Genomic DNA, 20,371 nt, shown 5'->3' with positions numbered 1-20,371 from the left:
TTCTACACGCTATTTTCTCATTTGGGGAGCTGAATGCAAAACCACACGTATTGTTATACCACGTCCCAGATCCTGTCGTCGAACCCTGGTAAGGATTCCTGAATTTAAAGAAGCTCCTGAAAGCCCACGGTTGTCCTGAGTCCATGGATATGTCCCCACAAGAGGAGTGGGCCAAAGAGCAGTGAGCCCATCACAGGACATGAGGAAACGTGGGGTGTGTGGACTCCCCCACACTCAGAGCAGTCGCTAGACTGGTCCAAACCAAGCATGAGGTCTGGCCGCGGACCTTGGCGGGGTTCCCGTCACGACAAAGTGTGCCCAGGCATCCACACGGTGTGGCCACTCATCCACCGTGCCCTTTTCAGCTGCCGTCATTAGTAACAGAAGAGCTGGCCAGATTTCGGAAGAAAATGTAGCTTTATTATGACATAGGAAAGACTACAAGCCATTAAGGTAGAAGGGTCGACAGTTCCTTAAAATGACAGGTAAGAGGGGGGTGTAAACATCTTGGTAATAAAATCCACAGCACGATCATTGGAATCTTTTTCTCACGATTTTCGTTTTCAAGATTATAGTAAATGAAACAGTCACTTGAATCGTCAAAAGAATGGCAATTTTACCCGGTGAGAGCATACACACCAAGCCAAACTACAACAGCACGGGGCGACGTGTCGTGGGGGCGGGGGCGCTGCCGCAGGAAGGAGACCTCAGACTGTCCTTCGCCCTGGAGCAGAGGCCCGGCCGCTCGGGCCGCCTGCCCCGCTGTCCCGGCCCGGACACTGCTCAGAATGCACAGCAGACTCTGAAGATGGAAAGCTGGTCTCACCGTGGAGCATGGAAATGACTGCCAACATCTCAGAAAGGCAGGTGTTTTAAAAACACTGGTGGGGGCGCGGGGGTGGGGGTGGGGGGGAGGTCACCCAGTGATCCCTTAGTGTCAGACGCACTTGGTAACGACCTGAACACCTATACAGGGGTGGTTACTAGGAAATAAGAAAGCCATTTTCTGGAATTTCACAGCTGGATCGGGAGCAAAAGGAAAAATTCCCAGGTCCGTCACGGAGGATTTTGTTCCTAACGTGGTAAATTCACACGAAAACGCCGACGGCAGGATGCCCTGCTGGCGGCACGGGGAGAGGGCAACCCCTGCGGTAACAGCTTGGCCAGTTCCTCCTGCCACGGGGGGCTTCCCGGCACAGGCAGAGAGCGCCAGGGCCAAAGGGAAGGCAGAGGATTCATTTGGGTATAAGCATTTAATGTCTACAAAGGTTAACGTGGCCTGTCTGTCCCCAGTCCTCCTGTTCTTGGAGCAGCCGAGCTCCTGAACACGAGCAGCGACAGACGGGGGAAGCAGGGCTGACCAGACCACAGGGAACCTGCCAGAAAACCCAGAACAATCCAGTAAAGCCAGGCCACAAGGCAGCAAAGCACATGGCTCAGAACTCTGCAGGCCAAGTCAGCTCTTCTCCCAGGGTGCTCCTTATTAACGGGCAACGGCTCTCCCCAAAAGACATCTTCACAACACAGCCGGCCTCTCTCTCTGTCACACACACACACACACACACACACTCAGCACACGTGGCCATTTCTGGAAATCTGCGCCCGTCCGTATTTCTGATGACGCCTGCTATCTTCAAACACTTATTCCTAAAATGAGAACGAACTGAGCAAGTGCTTTAAAAACTGCATCACTAGGGAGTCCGTCACGTGTGATGCTGCTGCAGCAGATGACTGCTGTTTCACGTATTCTAGCATCTTCCACGCTGAGCAGTAACTACTCCACTCCTGCTGTTGCTACCACTTCCTCAATTGACTAGGCTAATGAGCTGGATGTGGTCCGCTGTTTCCGCACGGCCTGCCGGCTAAGAACAGTTTGTACATTTTTATGTAGCAGGAAAAAAAATTTCATGACATGTGAAAACTGTCCAATTTCAGCGTCCACGGGAAGGTTTCCTGGAACGCAGCCACACTCACGTCTTTATGTATTACCTGTGGCAGAGACCACTTGGCCCACAAAGCCTGAAATATTTACCACCTGGCTCTGTACGAAACGGCGTGCTGAGCCTGAAACAGGATTCTCCTCCTCTCCAGGAAAGAACATTCCACAGTTCAGATGCAGACCAGGCTCCCGGGACAAGCACTGCTTGTTGCACGAATCATATGCTAAAGCAGCATTTCCTCCCCCACATCTCTGGGTTGGTAAGTTCTCAGAAGCGGACAATCTAAGCTTGGGTTTGGACAGACAGATGCATGCAAGGTATCTTACAAGGAACAATGCAAAGTGTTTCCATCTCCTCAAGCGGCTCCTCCCTCTCCCCCCCAGCTCGATCACAAAGCCATTTTCTCCCTGCTACCAATTCAAACTACACCAAATACAGAGCAGAGGCACACGGCAATGAAAGCAGGCCCCACCGGGGGCCACTCCCGCTTCAGTCCCCCACGGGAGCCGCCAAGCGGCGACAGGACAAAGTATGAGGAAGGGAAACGAAGAAGCCACTGAAAACACTTCATTTACTCAAAAGGTTAATACGACAGAGACACTTAGCTGCAGCCTGATTCTCCTCTGCTGCGTCTGCCTGGTTAAAACCAGGACACGGACACTTCCGGAGGGAAGGGCGGAGGGGAAGCAACAAAATCGGCCCCGATTCAGAAGCAAGATTCACTCTCGAGAAAATAAAGGGAAACGACCTCAACTTCAGTATAAATTCAGTAATTCATTCACGTTACTACCATTACGTTTATGAAAGTCACCATCGTGGAAAAAGAGAGAAAAGGGGAGGGAGGATTAGAAAGTGCCTATTTCTAAAAAAAAAAAAAAACAAACCAAGAGAGAACACCTGGGCTGACGCTTCCACATGCAGTTTGATGCTAAGTTATCTGCAGAACAGATGTGCCTGGAAACCCCAGGGAGTGTGTCTTCGGTTCCACAGGCTCTGGGGGGGGGGGTTCTCTGTATCTGCTGACAAGACGGCGGCTAAGAGTTCCACACTATATATATATTTAATACTAAACTCACAGAGAGAAAGGTACTTGCAAAGTCCTTTGTCCTCACGCAGTGTCTTTGGCTCCTCTACTTTCCTGCTTTAATGGACCCATGATTTAAAAATGGACCCCCCCCCCACCCCGGCCCCCGCACATTTTCTTGAGGAGCACAGGAGACACCAGGGACGCGGCCACTCTGCCCCCGCCCACGCAGCGCACACCCGCCTTTAAATGCTTCCGTGGTGCGGTCCCCGGGGCCTCCTTCCGAGCGCAGCGCTCATCCATGCCAACGCCACGACCCCCCAGGCACCGACCCGGGCCGCCGCTGGGCCCAGGCCACGGAGGAAGCCGGCGCTCTTGGGGGCGCTTCCGTGGGGGGAGGTGGCGTCATGCAGTCGGGGAGGACGGGGACCGTTCTGTGAGGCTCTGCCAACTCATCGCCCTCATCTCTCCTGTCCGGCCGCAGATAAGGCTACTCGTATTCCAGGAACTGTTTGTGGTAGAACAGCAGGTACCTGAGGAGGCGAAGAGGAAAGCAAGCTTATGTTCTAACTCATGAGAAGGGAAAACAAAACCACCCCCCCCAACCTGCCACTGGCCTTGCACGGTGGCCTTGGCACACGCTGCCAGTCTGACTGCTCGCTTGGCTGGGTTTTGAGTCTTAGTTCCCAAGGGGGAGGGTCCTTGCCCCCGCCTAACGCTGGAGCCCCAAGCCCATCCTCCCACCTGCCCACCGGCAAGTCGTGAGCCCCATCAGTCCTGCCTCCCGCTTCTCTGGGTGAGACCCCGCAACGGCATCTAGTCCAAACCCGCCCCTTTGGGTGGCCTCCTCAGGCCCACAAACTGTGCTCTCAACACAAATTCCACACCGATTCTAGCAAGAGGCCTCCCTGCTGCAAGTAAACACCAAGGGCAGATGCCTCACAGAGTTCACGGCGGCTCATCCCAGCCCACCCCTGGGGCTGGGATCCCACTGACAGCCTTAGGAGGAATAGGGATTTAACAAAGCGGGGGGCCAAGGAGGAATACGATGGGTAGAGAAGAATGAGCTCCCCGAGAACTGATGTGTCAGCTCACGTCGTGGGTAAAATAAATGACTGCGTGGCCTGAATTAAGGTACGATCCAGAGTGACCAAGAGGTGTATCCTCTCCTGGCCAGCGACCGACCCAGGCTGGTGTCCTGTCCAGAACAAGCCTCATTACTTCAGCGACTGACGGTGAAAATCCCTGAATGGCTACACACTCGGGGAGTCAGCTGCTACCCAGACATACCCCTCGCTGTCCAGCACGTCCTCGATGCTGGCCTTGGTGATGATGGCATCGTCACATTTGAACCACTGATCCTTGTGCTGCCGGATGAAGCTGGTGTAGTGGCCGCTCTCCAAGGTCCCTTGGTGGTTAACTACCGCAAACAGGGAGTACCTAGCGTGGGAGCAAGGGTGAGGGGACAGAGGGGTGGGGAGGGGGCGTGGTTAGCTCAGTGGTATCACGGTCGGAAACCACAGAGTCTGAGGCGGCCAGAAGCCTTGCAGTCAGTAGCCCCCTGACACTAAATGGGAACACCCCAGGAATGAGAGCTGCAGCACGGAGGGAAAGAAAGCCTGCCTAGCCCCACTTGGCTCTCGGGCTGCTTTGCGGGAACCACATTTAGTGGAAGTGGGGACAGCAATCCGTCCTGGGGGTACTGGAACCACGCTCTGCCTTGTGCTTTCTACCACACCACCAGTAAAAAGGGTGGTGGAGGAAACAACAGAGGCTTTGGGGCGCCTGGGTGGCTCAGCTGGTCAAGCGTCTGCTTTCAGCTCATGATCTCATGGTTCATGGGTTCGAGCCCCACGTCGGGGTCTACGCTGACAGCTCAGAGCCTGGAGCCTGCTTTGGATTCTGTGTCTCCCTTTCTCTTCCTCCCTGCCCCCGCTCGTGCACGCTCTTGTGCTCTCTCTCTCTAAAATAAATTCAACGTAAAAAAAAAAGAACAGAGACCTTATTGCAATGCCAGTGAAGGCAGAGGCCAAGAGGCCTACAATTCAGACTCCGAGCCTTCGCTCTAGAAATGCAGGGGCCAGGATGACCCTCGTGCATGCACAGAAGCCAGGAGAGACGGGTCAGGCTCCTACATCAGGGAGGTTTATGGTGCAGCTGTGAAAAGTCCTTTCCTAACAGGGCTTAAGCGTCTTCAACAGGGGTCGGGGGGCAGCAAGACAGGCAGCGGGCCAGGGGCCGAAAGAAACAGGAGGGCTGCCACCACAGGGCCCTCCCTGCCAGGCCTACCGGAGGTCCCGCACCTCACCCCCCACCTTGGAGATGCCCAGGGCAACCCCACAAGGTGCCACTTACTTATTGTCATTATTGAGACTATCCGTTGGCTGCTGGTACTGTCCGTTCATCCTGCTCTCTTTGCTGTAAGAAACAGGAGCAAGACTCAGCATCGTTGGAAATAATAACCAAGCAGACGCCTGGCTCAAATGACGTACCACCACGACCGGGGCCTCCTACCCCAGACGCGGCACCAGGTACGCTCCAGACCTGCTTTCTAGGTCTTCCAGCAGCTCTCCCTTCTAGGGGCAGACTATGCCCAGGTGAAGGTGAGACGATGGGAGGCTTAGGCTGGCGAACTGACCTGCCCAGAGCGTCTGCCACGAGGCGCAGAGCCAGCCCAGATCGAACTGACCCCATGTCCCGGCAAGGAACAGAGTCTTCCCCAGGCGCTTCCAAGGATGAGCGGCTGTGGCGACACCTTGCTGCCTCAGGCCAAGTTTGTGGTAATTTGTTACAGTGGCCTAGGAAACTAACACATGTCTAACATATTAGGGAAGGTTGCCCTTACTTGGAGGATAGATTTGAGGTGGTCTCGGATATCAAGACTTGAAAACAAGAGAAATGGAATCTACAACTCTAAAATCAACTGTGTTTATCTGTAGCCAACATCAGTCCCACCGGCGATCATGCTGTTTTCTCGCGGTGATCCCACCTCGACAACCTGCCAAGTCTGAAACCTGATCGAGGATCACTAGGGAGAACCCAAAGCTGAAGCAGCACATCTGAGGAAACTAAAATGTGTCTTGGGTCAAGATCAGGATAACAATTCAGTTTTAGCACGTATGGATACATCAATGTCTAAACCGGCTCATCGGGACCCCAGTGCCAATCACTGACCCCATAGAACCACACCCTCCTGATCACAGATACGGCTTAACAAACCCTTTCATACCTGGACGCCATGAAGGGGGTCATGTCCAGTTCCAGGGGAAAGGACACATACGTGGTGATCTTCCTCCTCAGTTTGGCCGAGTGTTCAAATCGCTACAGAAATTTGGGGTGGGGGTGGGGGGAGAGAAGGAAGAGGATGAAGCTCTAAGGGTCTCCCCTGATGGTGCCTCTCTGTGCACTCCCAAAAGTGGGCTTTCCCTTTCTGAATTGCCCTTCGGCCACGTCTAGAGCTAACAGATTCAGCAACATGATATTAATCCATACAAATCTAATTTATACAGTTCAAAAACGAAGTCTTGAAACGATGGGACTGTTCAAAGTGATCGACACCAAGCGTACAAAAAAGTAATCCTACGACAAACGCGGCAAAGTGCAAGGTAGTAGAAAACAGAATATCCGTAACGTCTGGGAGCAAAAAGGAACATACTGTTCTTTTCACCAGACAAAGACATTCCTCTGCCTAGACTCGGGCCACCAAATCCAGCTAGAAAGCCAGGAATGGTTCGGTTTTGTTTTTTGTTTTTGAAAGGGCCATAAAATAAAACAAAGATTAGAAAACAAAGGTTCTGTGTGGCTGTGAAACCTAAAATATGTACTGTCTGACCCTTTACAGAAAAAGCTGACCCACCCCTGGACTGGATCATAATGCTAAGGGTCTTGTTTGCTTTTAAAAAGTAAAAGGACAACAGAAAACTGATGTCGAGGGGGTAAGAATCCGGGTGGGAGGAGAAGTAAAATTTTAACCCCCCCCCCACCCCAGTAGAGCAACTCACATCCTATTTTCATCATGAAGTCATTACTTTCGTTTACCACAAGCCTCTCTGGGCAACAGAAGACGGGGAAAGAGTTACAACTTACCACCCTCTGGTTTCTCCAGTGTTCTTTCCCGAGTCACCGCAGTTACAAGACATACTTCCTACACCAGACCAAGAGGCTCTCAGTTGTACTGGGGATTAAATATGGAGTCTGCCACTGGAAAACTTACTTTGAGATGAAAGCAGGCTACGATGGGCAGTTTCTTCATGGTGAGCTGCTTAGTGGACTCCTGGTAGCTATGGCAGCCGCTACACTTGATCTTGGCGCTGCTTCCTAAGTGCTCTGGTCTCGTAAATCTATGAGACATTTGTATTTTCAGGAAAAAAAGGTGGGAGAGGTGAGAAAAGGAAAAGACAGAAAAGAATTATTTTACCACTTTTGATCGGCTAATTTCCCTACTTAAAAACATGCATATAGTTAGGGGTGTTTGGATTTCAGAAAAAGGAGATGACGCTCACACAAAAACTGTACACAGATGTTCTGAGCAGCTTTATCTGCTTTAATAGCAAAACAAAAAACAAAAGAAAAACCACGAAAGAAGCAACCCAGATGTTCCTTAGTGTACGAAAGGTTACGTGACACCATGGAATACTGCTAGTCAGGAACAGAAAGGGACAAACTATGGATCCACACAACCGGAAGAATCTCCAGAGAATTACGACTGGGGAGGTAAATGGGGCCCTAAAATTACATGTCCCAGGGTTCCATTTACAGAACATTCTTGGAATACTGAATTTACAGAAATGGAGAACAGATTCCCGCTGCCAGGGGTTAAGAGACAGCAGCGGTGGGAGGGCAGGAGGAGTGGCTGTGAGTCGCGATGCAGGGCTGGGTACCAATGTCAGTACCGTGGTTGTGATCTTGAACTCTAAATTTACAAGATGTCACCACTGGGGGAAATGGTAAAGAGTAAAGGGTATCCAGTTATTTCAGATAAATGCATGTGAATCTGTCTCTCAAAAGTTAAATCTAAACAATGGGGAAACGAACATTTTCTAGTGGTGAAGACAGATCACAACATAGAATAGAAACGTTGCACTAAGTAAGTCGGCAAGCATTTCTGTCACAGGTGGTGGTTACTAGAGGGAAAAACGCATGAAACAGGATGTTTCAATAGGACTTAATGCCAAATTTTTTAAGTTTAAAGCTGAAAAACAAATCAAATTCATGTTTTCACATTGGGCCTGGAAATCTTTGTTTATGCTTTGGAAATTCTGGGATCTCACTAGGGGCACGATGACGCCCCCTTATGAACAACGCTGGCCCTGCCTGCCCCATGTGGTGCCCAGGAAGTGGAAATCTGAGGAGAGCAGTTAGATCTCATTGGGGAGAAGAAGGACGGAACAAGGCATCTGTGTTCGCTGTAACCTGCGAGAACTAGCCCACAAAGGCAATCAACAAAATCCAGAGTGTGCATAATTCTGTGGAAAACGAGCTTCTCGGCACAGAAACAGCAAGAAAACAAAAGGGGGAGCGGAAGCCTACGGATTGGGAAGGGACCTGTGAAAGCAACCAACCAAATGTAATGTGTGGTCCCAGTCTGGGATCCTGATTTGAACAAAGTGCACAAAATAGTTTTTTATAAAAACAATCAGGGTAGTTTGAATACTGGATACCTGACTGGAGGGAGAGAAGAATGCACCTGTGTTGAGAGTGAAGACTTTGGATATACCTGAATCGCCACAACCCTACCCCACGATCCAATTTTCCAACTCAAAACAGTCTGGCCCCATCCCAACCAGACTGCTCAGGGCCACCCCAGGGGCCACACCCGCCTCCCTAGCGTCTCCACAAGCTGGTCCAGCCAGCACTGGCGATGGCAGGCCCAGGCTCGAGTACTCAGACCATGCGTCACTACTGAGCAGAGAGCACTGTGCGCTCAGGAAGAACACTGACTTCTAGATCTGGAAGCCCGATGCCAACCCACAGCTAAAATTAGGCCTAGACTCTGCTGGCCTGCAAACACTCAGAAAGGTGATCGACAGCAGAAAGCAAGCGCCCAGGGCAACAAACCTACCAGGCCTGGCTGCAAAGAACACTTCCTTAGTGGAGCCCCCGGCCCGCACCAACCTCGCCAGAGAAGGAACGAAAGCCAGACACTCTGCTCGGTAACAGAGGCTCCAACTCCCCGAAACGCAGCGTTCTGGGGCTTGTCAATCAGACCGCGGGTGAAACATTCCATCTCTCCTCAAATCTGATTCACACACTTTATGCCAATTATATTCACTTGACTACCTAGTCTTGATTAAGCTACTGACCAATAAGCACACTGCTTCTCACGATGAGACGCTTATACAATGTGCACCAATGGGGGTGCCTGGGCAGCTAAGTCGGTTAAGTGTCCGATTTCGGCTCAGGTCATGATCTCACAGCTCGTGAGTTCGAGCCCCGTGTGGGGCTCTGTGCTGACAACTCAGAGACTGGAGCCTGCTTCGGATTCTGTGTCTCCCTCTCTCTCTGCCCCTCTCCCCCTCGTACATGCCCTCTCTTCTCTCTCAAAAAAAAACCAAAAACCAAAAAACAAAAAAATTACAAAAAAATAACATGTGCATGTAAGTCAAGAGTCATCTTTTGAGGTTTTCCCATTTTTAATTCTTCTGGAAGTTCCTAATCATCTGTCATTTTTCTTTCCATGTGCAGTGCCCCTAAGCTGAAACACGCCTACCCCCACCCAAATCCCTGTCATCTCTGCCAAACTATGTGAACTTTCTGACACGAAATATGTCAACCAAACCTGCTTCAGCGCCAAGAAAATGTACTGAACAAGTCCCACGGTGCCAGACACGAAGAGGATTTGGCTTCAAATTCACATAGCCGTAAGTAAAGAATGGAAGGACGACAGAGCCCAGGTCACAGATCTTGTCAATTATGTATCCGGCTCACCCTCCACTCGTGTTCGGGGAATTTCCAAACCTAGGTGGGAGGCAGGGCTGTCTCCCTTCATGGAGGTTTACCACAAAAGCCAGGTCGTTGCTTTTCCCACCCACCTGCATGGTGGGCACACGACCTAGGCTTGACCAGCCGGATGCCCGTCATTAGGCCTCGGTATCTGGAAAAATCATACTAAAGAAGCAAGTGCAGGAAGAACTTGTACTGTCAGGGAGCAGCATCTCAACTGCACCTGAGGGCAGCCGGCCCAGCAGCCGGCTGCACCTTCCGGATGCTGGTCGCCGAGCCTCTTCTGGAGACCACCTGCTTGCTGAGCAGGCTTTTCTTTAGCCTTCCTGTGGATTCTGCGAACTCCCTGGTACCTTTACCCACTTAAGCTCACCGGAGTCCATTTCTGCCGTCTGCCGCCTCGCAAGCCCTCCGGCCTGGCATACGCGGGCACGCACACACTCACGGGCACTCACTCGCGTGTCTACGAGACACCCATCGCCACGGGAGGGGCCGCGGGGGCGCACAGAGGTGGTATGAGGCTGTCTCCTCCGCACTGAGAAGACACAGCACGTAAACGCAGCAGAACTGAGAGCAACACAAAGAGTCGGAGCCCACAGAAAGGGGGACATGGAAACCTAGGAAAGCGACAGGCCCGTTCTCAGGAAGGCCTTCGTGGTCCCGCTGAGAGTCCACCTCCTCCGCAAAGGGTTCAGGGCGCACAGTGAGTGCTCCCTCAGGGCAGCTACAGAGGGGTGACCGCCTCCTAGCCGCGCCGGCACTTGCTGAAGACTCAGGAGGGAGGGTCTCTGCAGCCACGGAATCACAAACACCCCCGCCGGCTTCGTCATCTACTCCCACGGCGGAACTGGAAAAGGGACCCTTTGCAAGTGACACAAACTGGAGACAGATGTGCTCCGCCTCTTCTTGGCCACTCGGGCAGGGACCTGGCTCCGCGGCACTCCTGCTCCCGACCTGGCACTCCCTGTACATCTCAGCTTGCCGAGTGCTCCCTCCCTGCCTCTGCACTGTGGGCAACCTTCCAGTTTTACTGAAATTCACAACTAAGTTCAACGGAGTTGTAAAGACTCCCTTGGAAAATGGTGGGGTTTTTTGCTTTGAGCGTTCGCTTGTTTTCCAAATTACAAGTCTGATGCCCCATTTACATCTGGACCTACCAGTGTGACACAGCCGATGCACTGAAAAATTCTACACATGCGCCTGTGAGCCTGCTGATGTACAGGGCAAGATAAATGCCAAGAAGGTTGTCCCTCTTTTTAAGGAACGCCTCCGCCCAAGAACGTATCTACAGCAACCTTTAATTCAACAAAGGTTGTCGAACACTAAACTCAATTAAAATAAAGCGTGGGAAGGGCTTCCGTTCCACAACACTGCAGGTGACACCAGCTACCTTAACACGTTTCACAGCAACCCTGCCCTAAACCTCAGCACTTGTCGAAATCGGTGGTGTGGTAAAGGGACACACACAACACCACAATGGGCTAATCGCCTCCAGGAAGGGCCGTGTGCCACAGCGGGGGCCAGACTCGGGTGCAGAGCATTAGTCCCAGAACGTGAGGGAACTTCAACTTCTGCTCTGTGGCTCCCTGTTAACGGACACGGGGCGGGGCGGGGAGCGGGGGTAAGCAGCCGTGCCACACACAGGCTACAAGCAAAGCCGGCTGAATAGAAATCTCTAGTCATCGTGCAAACATGTGACAGACCACGGGAGCCACCTGCAGGCTGTCACATCTTTCCGTGTTGTCTACACAGGACATGTGAATAAAAATACTACTGGGGCCCTGGGGTAGCCCTGAACTTATCAGGACTTTACTCTGACCAACCACTACCCCAAAGAGCCTCAAGGCAAGGAGAGACAAGTGCCTGCAAGGAGAGACCATTCTTCTTCTACAAAAGCGCGGGCGGCTTTCTTACCTTCGCAAGCAGTCCGTGAGCGTAGTGGTTCCCGCTACGTGGCTTTCCCCATTCACCACGCTGCCCTCGCTGCCTGGGCTCAGGGGCCAGAACGGGGTGGAAGAGCCAGGCAGGTCTAAACTGATGTCCCAGAAGGGGTCGATGGTGGTGGAGACTCCACTAGAAGCAAGAGGAGATAAACGCAGAGCTGAGAAGGGACAGCCATGCAGCTTCAGGGGCACCCCCTGGCGGACGGCACCTCGACGTCCTCTCACAGCTCTGCCCCTTCATCCAAAGGGCATCGAAGGTCAGAAAACACACTGAGTGCCCCCACACACCACGTCCTGGGCCCCCAAGGTGGCCCTACAGAGGAACAGCACGCAAAGGCTGCTCCCAAAGCAACCATTTCCAAACCCAGGAGATCATCACAATCATTTTGGGGTTTTTGTGAAAAACAGAAACTTCTGGGCCCCACATCCAGAGACTCTGAATTGATGGATGTGTGGCCGCAGCATCTGAGAACCGCAGAATGTTTGCCTGGGAGCTGGAAACCGCGGGCCTACGTGGAATGGAGACATCAAGCACACCTGACGTGGAGAGAACACCGACCAGGCACAGCCCCACAGCCGGACAGCGGCATTTAATGCTCTATTTAACAAAGCCGGTTCCCTCTAGTGGAGAGGTTTATTTTATTTAATTAATTAATTTATTTTTTTAATGTTTATTTATTTTTGAGACAGACAGAGACAGAGCATGAACAGGGGAGGGGCAGAGAGAGAGGGAAACACAGAATCGGAAGCAGGCTCCAGGCTCTGAGCCATCAGCCCAGAGCCCGACGCGGGGCTCGAACTCACGGATTGCGAGATCGTGACCTGAGCTGAAGTCGGACGCTTAACCGACTGAGCCACCCAGGCGCCCCAAGAGGTTTATTTTAAAGGACACAGAAAGGAAACTCACAGACTGGAATGTTACTACAAATATTTAAGCAGGGTATTGGGGCCCCTGGGTGGCTCAGTCGGTTAAGTGTTGGACTCCGGCTCAGGTCACGATCTCATAGTTTGTGAGTTCGAGCCCCGCATCGGGCTCTCTACTGTCAGCGCAGAGCCTGCTTGGGATCCTCTGTCTCCCTCTGTCACTGCCCCTCCCCAGCTCGCACCCTTTCTCTCTTGCTCTCAAAAATAAACACTAAAAAAATAAAATAAAATAAACAGGATATTAATCCAAGACAACCTCCTGCTGAAGGAGTTCAGCAACACAGAGCCGACGAGGAGGTTCTTCAAAACTGTAAGTCTAGGGGCACCTGGGTGGCTCAGTTGGTTGAGCGTCCCACTTTGGCCCAAGTCACGATCTCACGGGCCCCACTTCTGCTGTCAGTGCAGAGCCCACTTCAGATCCTCTGTCTCCTCTCTCTGCCCCTCTCCTGCTTGCGCTCTCTTAAAAATAAATAAAACTTTTAAAAAAGAAGGAAAAACTGGGAGTCTAAACACTGCTTAGAGCAACGGCCCACGATGACACAAGCTGTGTCACAGAAAACGGTGTTCGTAACAGGCAAACTGTCCCTCTTCTGGTATCTAGTCCATCCTATACAAAGTGCAAGTGGTAATCCCATAGGTTCTGAAATAATTTTAACGGGATCATGACTAGGTTTTTTAAAAAACTGAAAAAAAAAAAAAAAAAAAAAAAAAAAAAACCAGGAGCATGAGCTGAGGTCGAAAGGGAGGGTTCCTGCAACCTCGCCAGTCAGTGCCTTCTTGAAGCTCCTGGAAATAAAAGCTCTGCATGCCAAGCAGAGGCTCCAGCTGTAAAGAATCAGGGACGCTACTCTGGAGAAAATGGAAAAGGAAACCGTAAAATAAAAAGCAACCCACTCTGGAGCACGTGTGCCAAGAATCTGCCGTGTGCGCCCCAGCCCCCCCGGAAGGCAGGGCTCTTATTCAGCTCCTGGTGTCAGGGACACCGGAGAGCAGAGATGGGAGGGGGGGAAACACAAGAACAAAGGGGGCCTCAGCACGAAGGGCCGCTGGTCCCTGGGGACCCTGCTCTGGACGACCTACTAATGTGCATCTTCTGTACTGGAGCTATTTTATCTCAACACATCTGGTGACTTGGCTGCTTACACTGAACCTCTCCTTCTACCATGGCGTATTACCATTAGCCATCAGAAAGAATGAACTCTTGGCATCTGTAATGACATGGATGGAGCTAGAGAATCTGACGCTAAGTGAAATAAGCCAGCCAGAGAAAGACAAACACCATATGATTTCACCCCTATGTGGAATCTGAGAAACAAAACAGATGAACACAGGGGAAGGGGGAAAACAAAAGAGAGAGGGAAGGAAACCACAAGAGACTTAACTGTAGAGAACTGAGCACTGGAGGGAGGTGGGTGGGGATGGGGGGTGGGCTAGATGGGGGATGGGTATTAACTAAGGAGGCAACTGTTGGGATGAGCATGGGGCGCTATATGTTAAGTGATGAATCACTGATTCTGTATCTGAAGCCTATTTTACCATATGTGTCAACTAACTAGAATTTAAATAAAAACTTAAAAAAACTATAAATTTCGAGAATTGTACGTTCCACAAAAACAAAAAGTAAGTATCAAAGCAAAATTATCAATCTAAAAAAAATAACAGAATCTGGTTCACAACTGCTTGCTGCTGCAGATGCTCCCCTATAAGGACCAAACGTTCTTTTTTTTTTCTCTTTGAATGTTTGTTTATTTTTGAAGGAGTGTGAGCAGGGAAGGGAAAGGGAGGGGACGGAGGATCCGAAGCGGGCTCTGCGCTGACAGCAGAGAGCCCGACACGGGACCTGAACTCATGAACTGTGAGATCAGGACATGAGCCGAAGCCAGATGCTTAACCGACTGAGCCAGCCACGCGCCCCACCAAACATTGTATTTATCCGCACGTCACCAAAAAGGCACTGTGGTGGCACCAACTTCTAGCTCTAAATATAAAACTTGTTAAGTTTGAGAGAGAGAGTACGCATGCGTGCACGCACACACAGAAGGGGCGGGGTGGGTGTGGGGGGAGAAAGAATCCCAAGCAAGCCCCACGCTGTCCGCGCGGAGGCCGACGTGGGGCTCCAACTCATGAACCACGAGATCCTGACCTGAAAGCAAGAGTCACGCTTAACCACCTGAACCACTCAGGCGCCCCTCTAAGTGTAAAACTTTTAAAAACTGTGCAGAACGCAGCAGTTTCGGCGGCTAAACATGTGCCACGATGTTCAACAAGCAGCACCCAGAGTAAAGTCGGCCTCACCGACAGGCCCCGGGGTCCCACATCACGGTCTGGCCGGCACGGCCCCGACAGCTCTCCGTGTTCCGGAAGAACCCTCGCTGCAGTGCGGGACGCCTCGCACTTACTGGCAGACTTGGCAGGTGACGTCCGACTGCAGTCCGCCCGTGAAGATCTGGTCTATGATGCAGTTGCAGTGGTTGGGGTTGTTGGCCTTCTTCCCGTTGTCATCACCTGGGGAAAGACCGCAGCTGTGTGATCTGCAGCTGTGCCCCCGGAGTCCGCGCGTTGCCGGGAGCCACGACCCAAGGGGCAAGGCCATCCGCCTACAGAGGCGTGAGGAAGCCAGAAGCGCCGACGCTTTCGAAAGGGCACAGGAAGACACTTCAAAGAGGGAGACTTGGCGGGCAAAGAGGAAAAACAACCCGGCTGGCTTCTTCTCAACTCTCCTCTTTGTCTCCACTCCCTAAGATCTGCTTGGCTTCTACCTTGGCACCAAAACGTATCTAATGCCCAGTAACTGGGGAGAGTTACGGATTCCCTTTTCCACGTATGGAATGACCGAAGAGTTTCGCGGTGGCGTGGCCCGGTGGACTGTGCCTGTGGCGAGCCCGGGGAAGCCCCCCCCCCTTCCCTGCGCTAGTCCTGCCCGGGGCCCTGACTTCAGGAAGTCCCTGTGCAGCACTCCTGCCAGTCTCTGCTCTTCTCGTCAGCTCCTGCTCTCCGGAACCTCAAGAACAGCTCTGCTTTCCTTCCGATCGGTTGGACCGAGGTAAGTACTATTCCCACCCTCTCTACTTCGATGTGTGTGCACACACAGGGGTACCAAGCTTACGTGGTGGAGCACGGTACACATTAAGAAATACTGTAAACACATACCGTGGAACTTTCATCCAACTAGACCACGGGGATAGACTATCTGTGCCTATCTATATATATTACATATCAAAAAGGTTAAATTATTACACAGGAATGAAGGATGCCCATAAGGTCTTTTGACAGCAAGAAGACACAGAGGAAAATAAGCCAAAAGACGCCGGATGGTCATAACCACACAAAGGAACACAGTCAAGGGCATGGCAGGCCTGGCTAACGGGCCTTCCTGTGTGCTGTGGCCTAGCAAGGCTGAAGGAGAATTCTGATGACTGCGCTTCTAATGAGAAGAGCCGGACGTTTCTTTTCACATGTGAAATGGGATCATGTCAGAGAACGGGATCACAATCACTGTATTGTGTTTTCATCACATGAACGTTGTTTTAACACCAGTGCATGGTCAAGCAGTTGATTTTCAGCATAGACTAATGCTGGTTACAGAAATTTCCTGATTATCCTCAAATGCTTGGAATAATAATTTAATAATCTTACACAGTGGCTCTTTTCTGTGTGTACGTTGTACTTCGTGCTGGGAAACCAAACCCTACCCGAGCCACGAAGCACTGTTTATTAGGCTTCCCAGGCAAGCACTGAAAGGATCGTGTGTGTGTCTTTCAGGAAAAAACAAATTAAGTACACAAAAAAGCCAGAACCCAAAGCCACGACAGCTGATCGGAACAAGCCGCCTTATTTCAGGTTTGGCTTGCCTCTAAGTTGTAATGTGAGACAACACAGGGCATTTGTGAGAGCAGCTCAGTGACCGGAGAGAGGCTGGGAAGGAGCCGTAGGAGGCCGTTCAACAAGACCTGGAAAAAGTGGACTCTGCTCTTTAACAGCATCCATGGAAGACAAAAAGAGCCAGTCAGGAACCCCCTACCACCGGCTGTACCAGCCTGGAGGCCACAGGTTACCCCGGCACACTCCAGCTACACTGGGGCGTGCTACCTGAACGGGCCGCATCAGCACCGCGTGGGAACGCGTCAGGAACAGAAACTCCTGACCTCACTCCGCACCCAGCAAAGAGGAACACCAGCAAGCCCTCCAGGGGCTTGCTGTTATTCAGCGGCGTGTTATTCGGTCCTAATCTCCTGTCCGCTGTCCCCTTTCTGAAACTCTCAAAACCCACACGCATCTGAGACCCCTGGGGAGGCTGTGACCCTCTGGGGCTGGGCTGTGAGACAGAAGCCAAGATCCAGGGAGCTCCTAAGAGAGATCTGAAAAAGCCCTTGGCTGGACCCAGAAATAAACGTGACTCAGGGTCAGGGAAACTGCCAAGTGTGAAGGTCTGGTTTGTGTTCTCAGCTGTCTGGCTATGTCAGAGCAATGACCAGTCCTTCTGGAGACCCGTGACGGCAGGGAGCCGGTTTTGATGGCGTCTGAAGCATTTTTACAGGCCCGCTGCCACGCTCTTCCACCCCAGCAAGGTCAGAAGACAGCACCCAGAACGTTTCCTCCGCCCTTAAAAACAAACTGTGAAGAACCTCTTTGAGGTATTAACGGCGTGTTTCTTACGGGAGATGAAAACCCCACCAGGTCATCAGGGAGCTGTAGCAGGCCCCCCACCTTTGCAGTGCCGGTGCAGGACGTCCAGCGCCGCGATGAGGAATTCGTGGGCGTCCTGCTGCTCGTACCCCGCCAGGTGCCGGGCGTGAGTCCACACCAGGTGCAGCAGCTTGTACGGGATGTGGGGGGACCGGTGCCCAGAGTAAAACTGCTCAGACACACACACACAGAGAAGGAAATGGGGGGAAAAAAAAAAACCTGTCAGGAATAAATATCATCCTCTGAACACAAAGCACACACAATAAAAAAAATAATTAACTGCCTAGAACTTCTTACGGCTACTCTGACAAAAAATGATTCCAGTTTACTCCCCCACTCTGTTTATGTTGCAAACTGCATTTTTCTCTGGACTCACTGGACTTTTTGAATCTGTCCTCTCCCTTCCGTTTTCTACAGATAAGCCAAAATGATGAATTAGGAGCGCCTGGTATGCAAACCAGGCGGGCAGCTGCTGAGTGGGAGTGAAATGCTGCAGCAAAGGTACCGACAGAAACAGACGAGGCTCCTCTGCCGGACCCCGAAGTACACCCGGGTCCTGTCGACAACCAATGGGGCGGCCGAGCAACTTCAGCCCAGGCACGCTTTTTGGCCACTAGGCGCACAGGATCCAGCTCAAGGATACCTGAGCCCAGGCCTGAGCCCTGTCACGCTCTAAGCGATGGTCAGGGAGACAAGGACAGGCACGACCTGGGAGCAGCCTAGGATCCAAACAGGACAGAACCCGATGACAGAGACGTTCTGGTGAAGCACACTCAGGTCTGGCAAGGGAACAGAAGGTCCACTCTCCTCGAGAACAAAGGAGGGAAGCGGTGTGTGCGTCCACGTGCGCTGCTGTGAATCGGGATGGCAGACCCGTCCCCCAGAGGAGGGAAGCGTGAGATGCCACAGTATTTACAGGCAAATGTCTTCCACCGGCTATGCCCCTTTCCAAGGGCTGTTTCGCATCCTCCCAGCCAGCAGTGTGCCTCGAAGTGATGCCTCCGGTCCCCACCTAACAGTTCCCTTTGGAAAAGGGCGATGTTCCATAGCAAGTGCATATGTTAAACACTCGCTGTGTGAGGTTTCAGAAATCTGCTTCCCTTTATTCCGTCAGCCTTATTATTTTTTTTTTTTAAAGGGAGAACACAAGTGGTGACAGAAACGTGACGCTGCCAGAGTCAACCGCGCTCACCTCCTGAAAAAGTGAGGACATCTCACACACCAGACACGAGCTGGGGCTCTGCATTTCACACCGGTGCCTGTCGGAGAGGAAGAAGTCCCGCAGGAGCGGCGTGTGGGTGAGAGCCTGGACGATGCAGTTCATGAAGCACGTGTTTCCAAGGTTGATCAGCCCCCGCAGACCTGGGCAGGAGGCAGACAGGACAGCAGGGCTGACGGGCACTGAACTACACGTCCCACTGAACCCCGATGGCACTGCTGTGCCTCCCTTTACATGTACACGCTCGTTGCCTTTCATGCATTCATTCAAGAGGCAAAAAGAAATGCAGTATTTTCCAATTTTTATGCCACTTTTATGGGAACTGTCCTGAGGAATGTTCATTATCACCCTACCCCTCAGTTCAGCTGTTATATTTAGATAGAACTGCTCACAAATATTCTAGAACGATGGAACAGGTCAGAAAGGAGCCTAACAAAACCTATTAAAAAGTTTCTAAAATGTATTCTTGAAGTCTTACCCCAGAGAACCATCTCACACACATCCTTTTCTCTCTCACTGAAGATTATGTACAGCCTCCATTTGGTCAGAATAAACTTGAATCTTTTCCCAGGAGAGACCATCAGGGCCACGGGGCAGGGACCATTTCCGCCCATCACCATTAGGCACGTTAGGCCTACTGCAGCCCCCCCCAGAGGACAGATGCTCCAGAAGTAGTTGGGGGTGGAGGGCAATTGATGGAATGAGTTATACACAGGTTTACAGAGAGCTGTACTATGAGGCCCACCTGTTTACATCTATTGTTAAACCCAGAGAAACAAGCCTCACTGGCAGCGAGGACAGACGACCGGCCGCTCCAAACACTGTCGCCCACCTACCTATGGTGCAGTTAGAGGTGATCTTTCGCCTTTTCGGGTTGTGTTTCAGCAGTTCAAGCTCCCGTTTGGTTGGTTCCCAAGTTGAAAACTTCTCCCCAACGCCTAAGCGGATGGAAGACAGTTCCAGGCGCCATGAGCTCAAATTTCATCAAGTGTGTTTATAAATAAAAGTGATGGTGATAGAATACTTAATCGGGTTGTATTTCAAAGCGGGGCATCCCATAACACGAGGTCTTTCTAGAACCATATTATATTGCAATGGGCTAAAAAGAACACTTGAAAGGAGTTTCTTTTAGAAAATGTGTGAATAAGTGGTTTTCCGTGAGAAAAGAAAGCAATACCTCCAGTTAATGCCACAGTCACGCTAATGCCAAGACGGGTGTTTTTTCAAAGCCTTTAATCCTTGAATAGAGAGCCTGTAGCATCAGCCCTGGGGCGGGGGTGGGGGGGGGGGAGGCAGTGCTGCACTTGGCACTTAGATGAAGGCTCTCCCGTGAGCGAGTGAGTTGACAGGGAGAAAATGCACTCGCCGTTTGAAAATACATGTCGAACAGCCAAGGACAATGGCGTAGATGCCACTAAGTGTCACACTTCATGCAAATACCGATTCACTCAAAGGTACTTGTTCCTTGCAACCTAAAATTTCTGCAAAATTTAATAAACTTTAAAAGATATAATATCTCATTGACGGATGGAATTGTAGAATGACTTTATGTAGAAGAGGTCGATTTTATTCTGGGACATGCATTTCTGAGCTCCTGTGCGTTAAATGTCCTTGCCAAAGAAACGATATATTCGGACTGAGTGGCAACGTTACTAAATTTCTGAGAGGGAAAAGAGTAGGAAGTTGGTAAAGA

General features: G+C 51.4%; 1 protein-coding gene across 1 annotated transcript in view; it reads right to left on the bottom strand.

The window, feature by feature from the left end:
* Positions 1-398: 398 nt before the first annotated feature.
* USP22 (ubiquitin specific peptidase 22) overlaps positions 399-20,371 on the bottom strand; it is a 45,059-nt gene continuing 25,086 nt past the window's right edge. Inside the window, exons 4-13 of the mRNA XM_053892240.1 lie at positions 19,515-19,616; positions 18,652-18,821; positions 17,481-17,628; positions 15,173-15,278; positions 11,821-11,979; positions 7,178-7,304; positions 6,194-6,285; positions 5,320-5,382; positions 4,255-4,404; positions 399-3,497 (exon numbers count right to left, since the gene is read on the bottom strand). Of these exons, the coding sequence (XP_053748215.1) occupies positions 3,455-3,497; positions 4,255-4,404; positions 5,320-5,382; positions 6,194-6,285; positions 7,178-7,304; positions 11,821-11,979; positions 15,173-15,278; positions 17,481-17,628; positions 18,652-18,821; positions 19,515-19,616 (1,160 nt within the window). The 3' untranslated portion in view covers positions 399-3,454. The remainder of the gene's footprint in view (positions 3,498-4,254; positions 4,405-5,319; positions 5,383-6,193; positions 6,286-7,177; positions 7,305-11,820; positions 11,980-15,172; positions 15,279-17,480; positions 17,629-18,651; positions 18,822-19,514; positions 19,617-20,371) is intronic.

The sequence above is a fragment of the Panthera pardus genome, unplaced genomic scaffold (assembly GCF_024362965.1).
Source record: "Panthera pardus isolate Hobbes unplaced genomic scaffold, ASM2436296v1 HiC_scaffold_3, whole genome shotgun sequence".
Taxonomy (NCBI): domain Eukaryota; kingdom Metazoa; phylum Chordata; class Mammalia; order Carnivora; family Felidae; genus Panthera; species Panthera pardus.
Note: the sequence above shows the minus strand (reverse complement) of the source record. Positions and strands in the feature narration are given on the sequence as shown.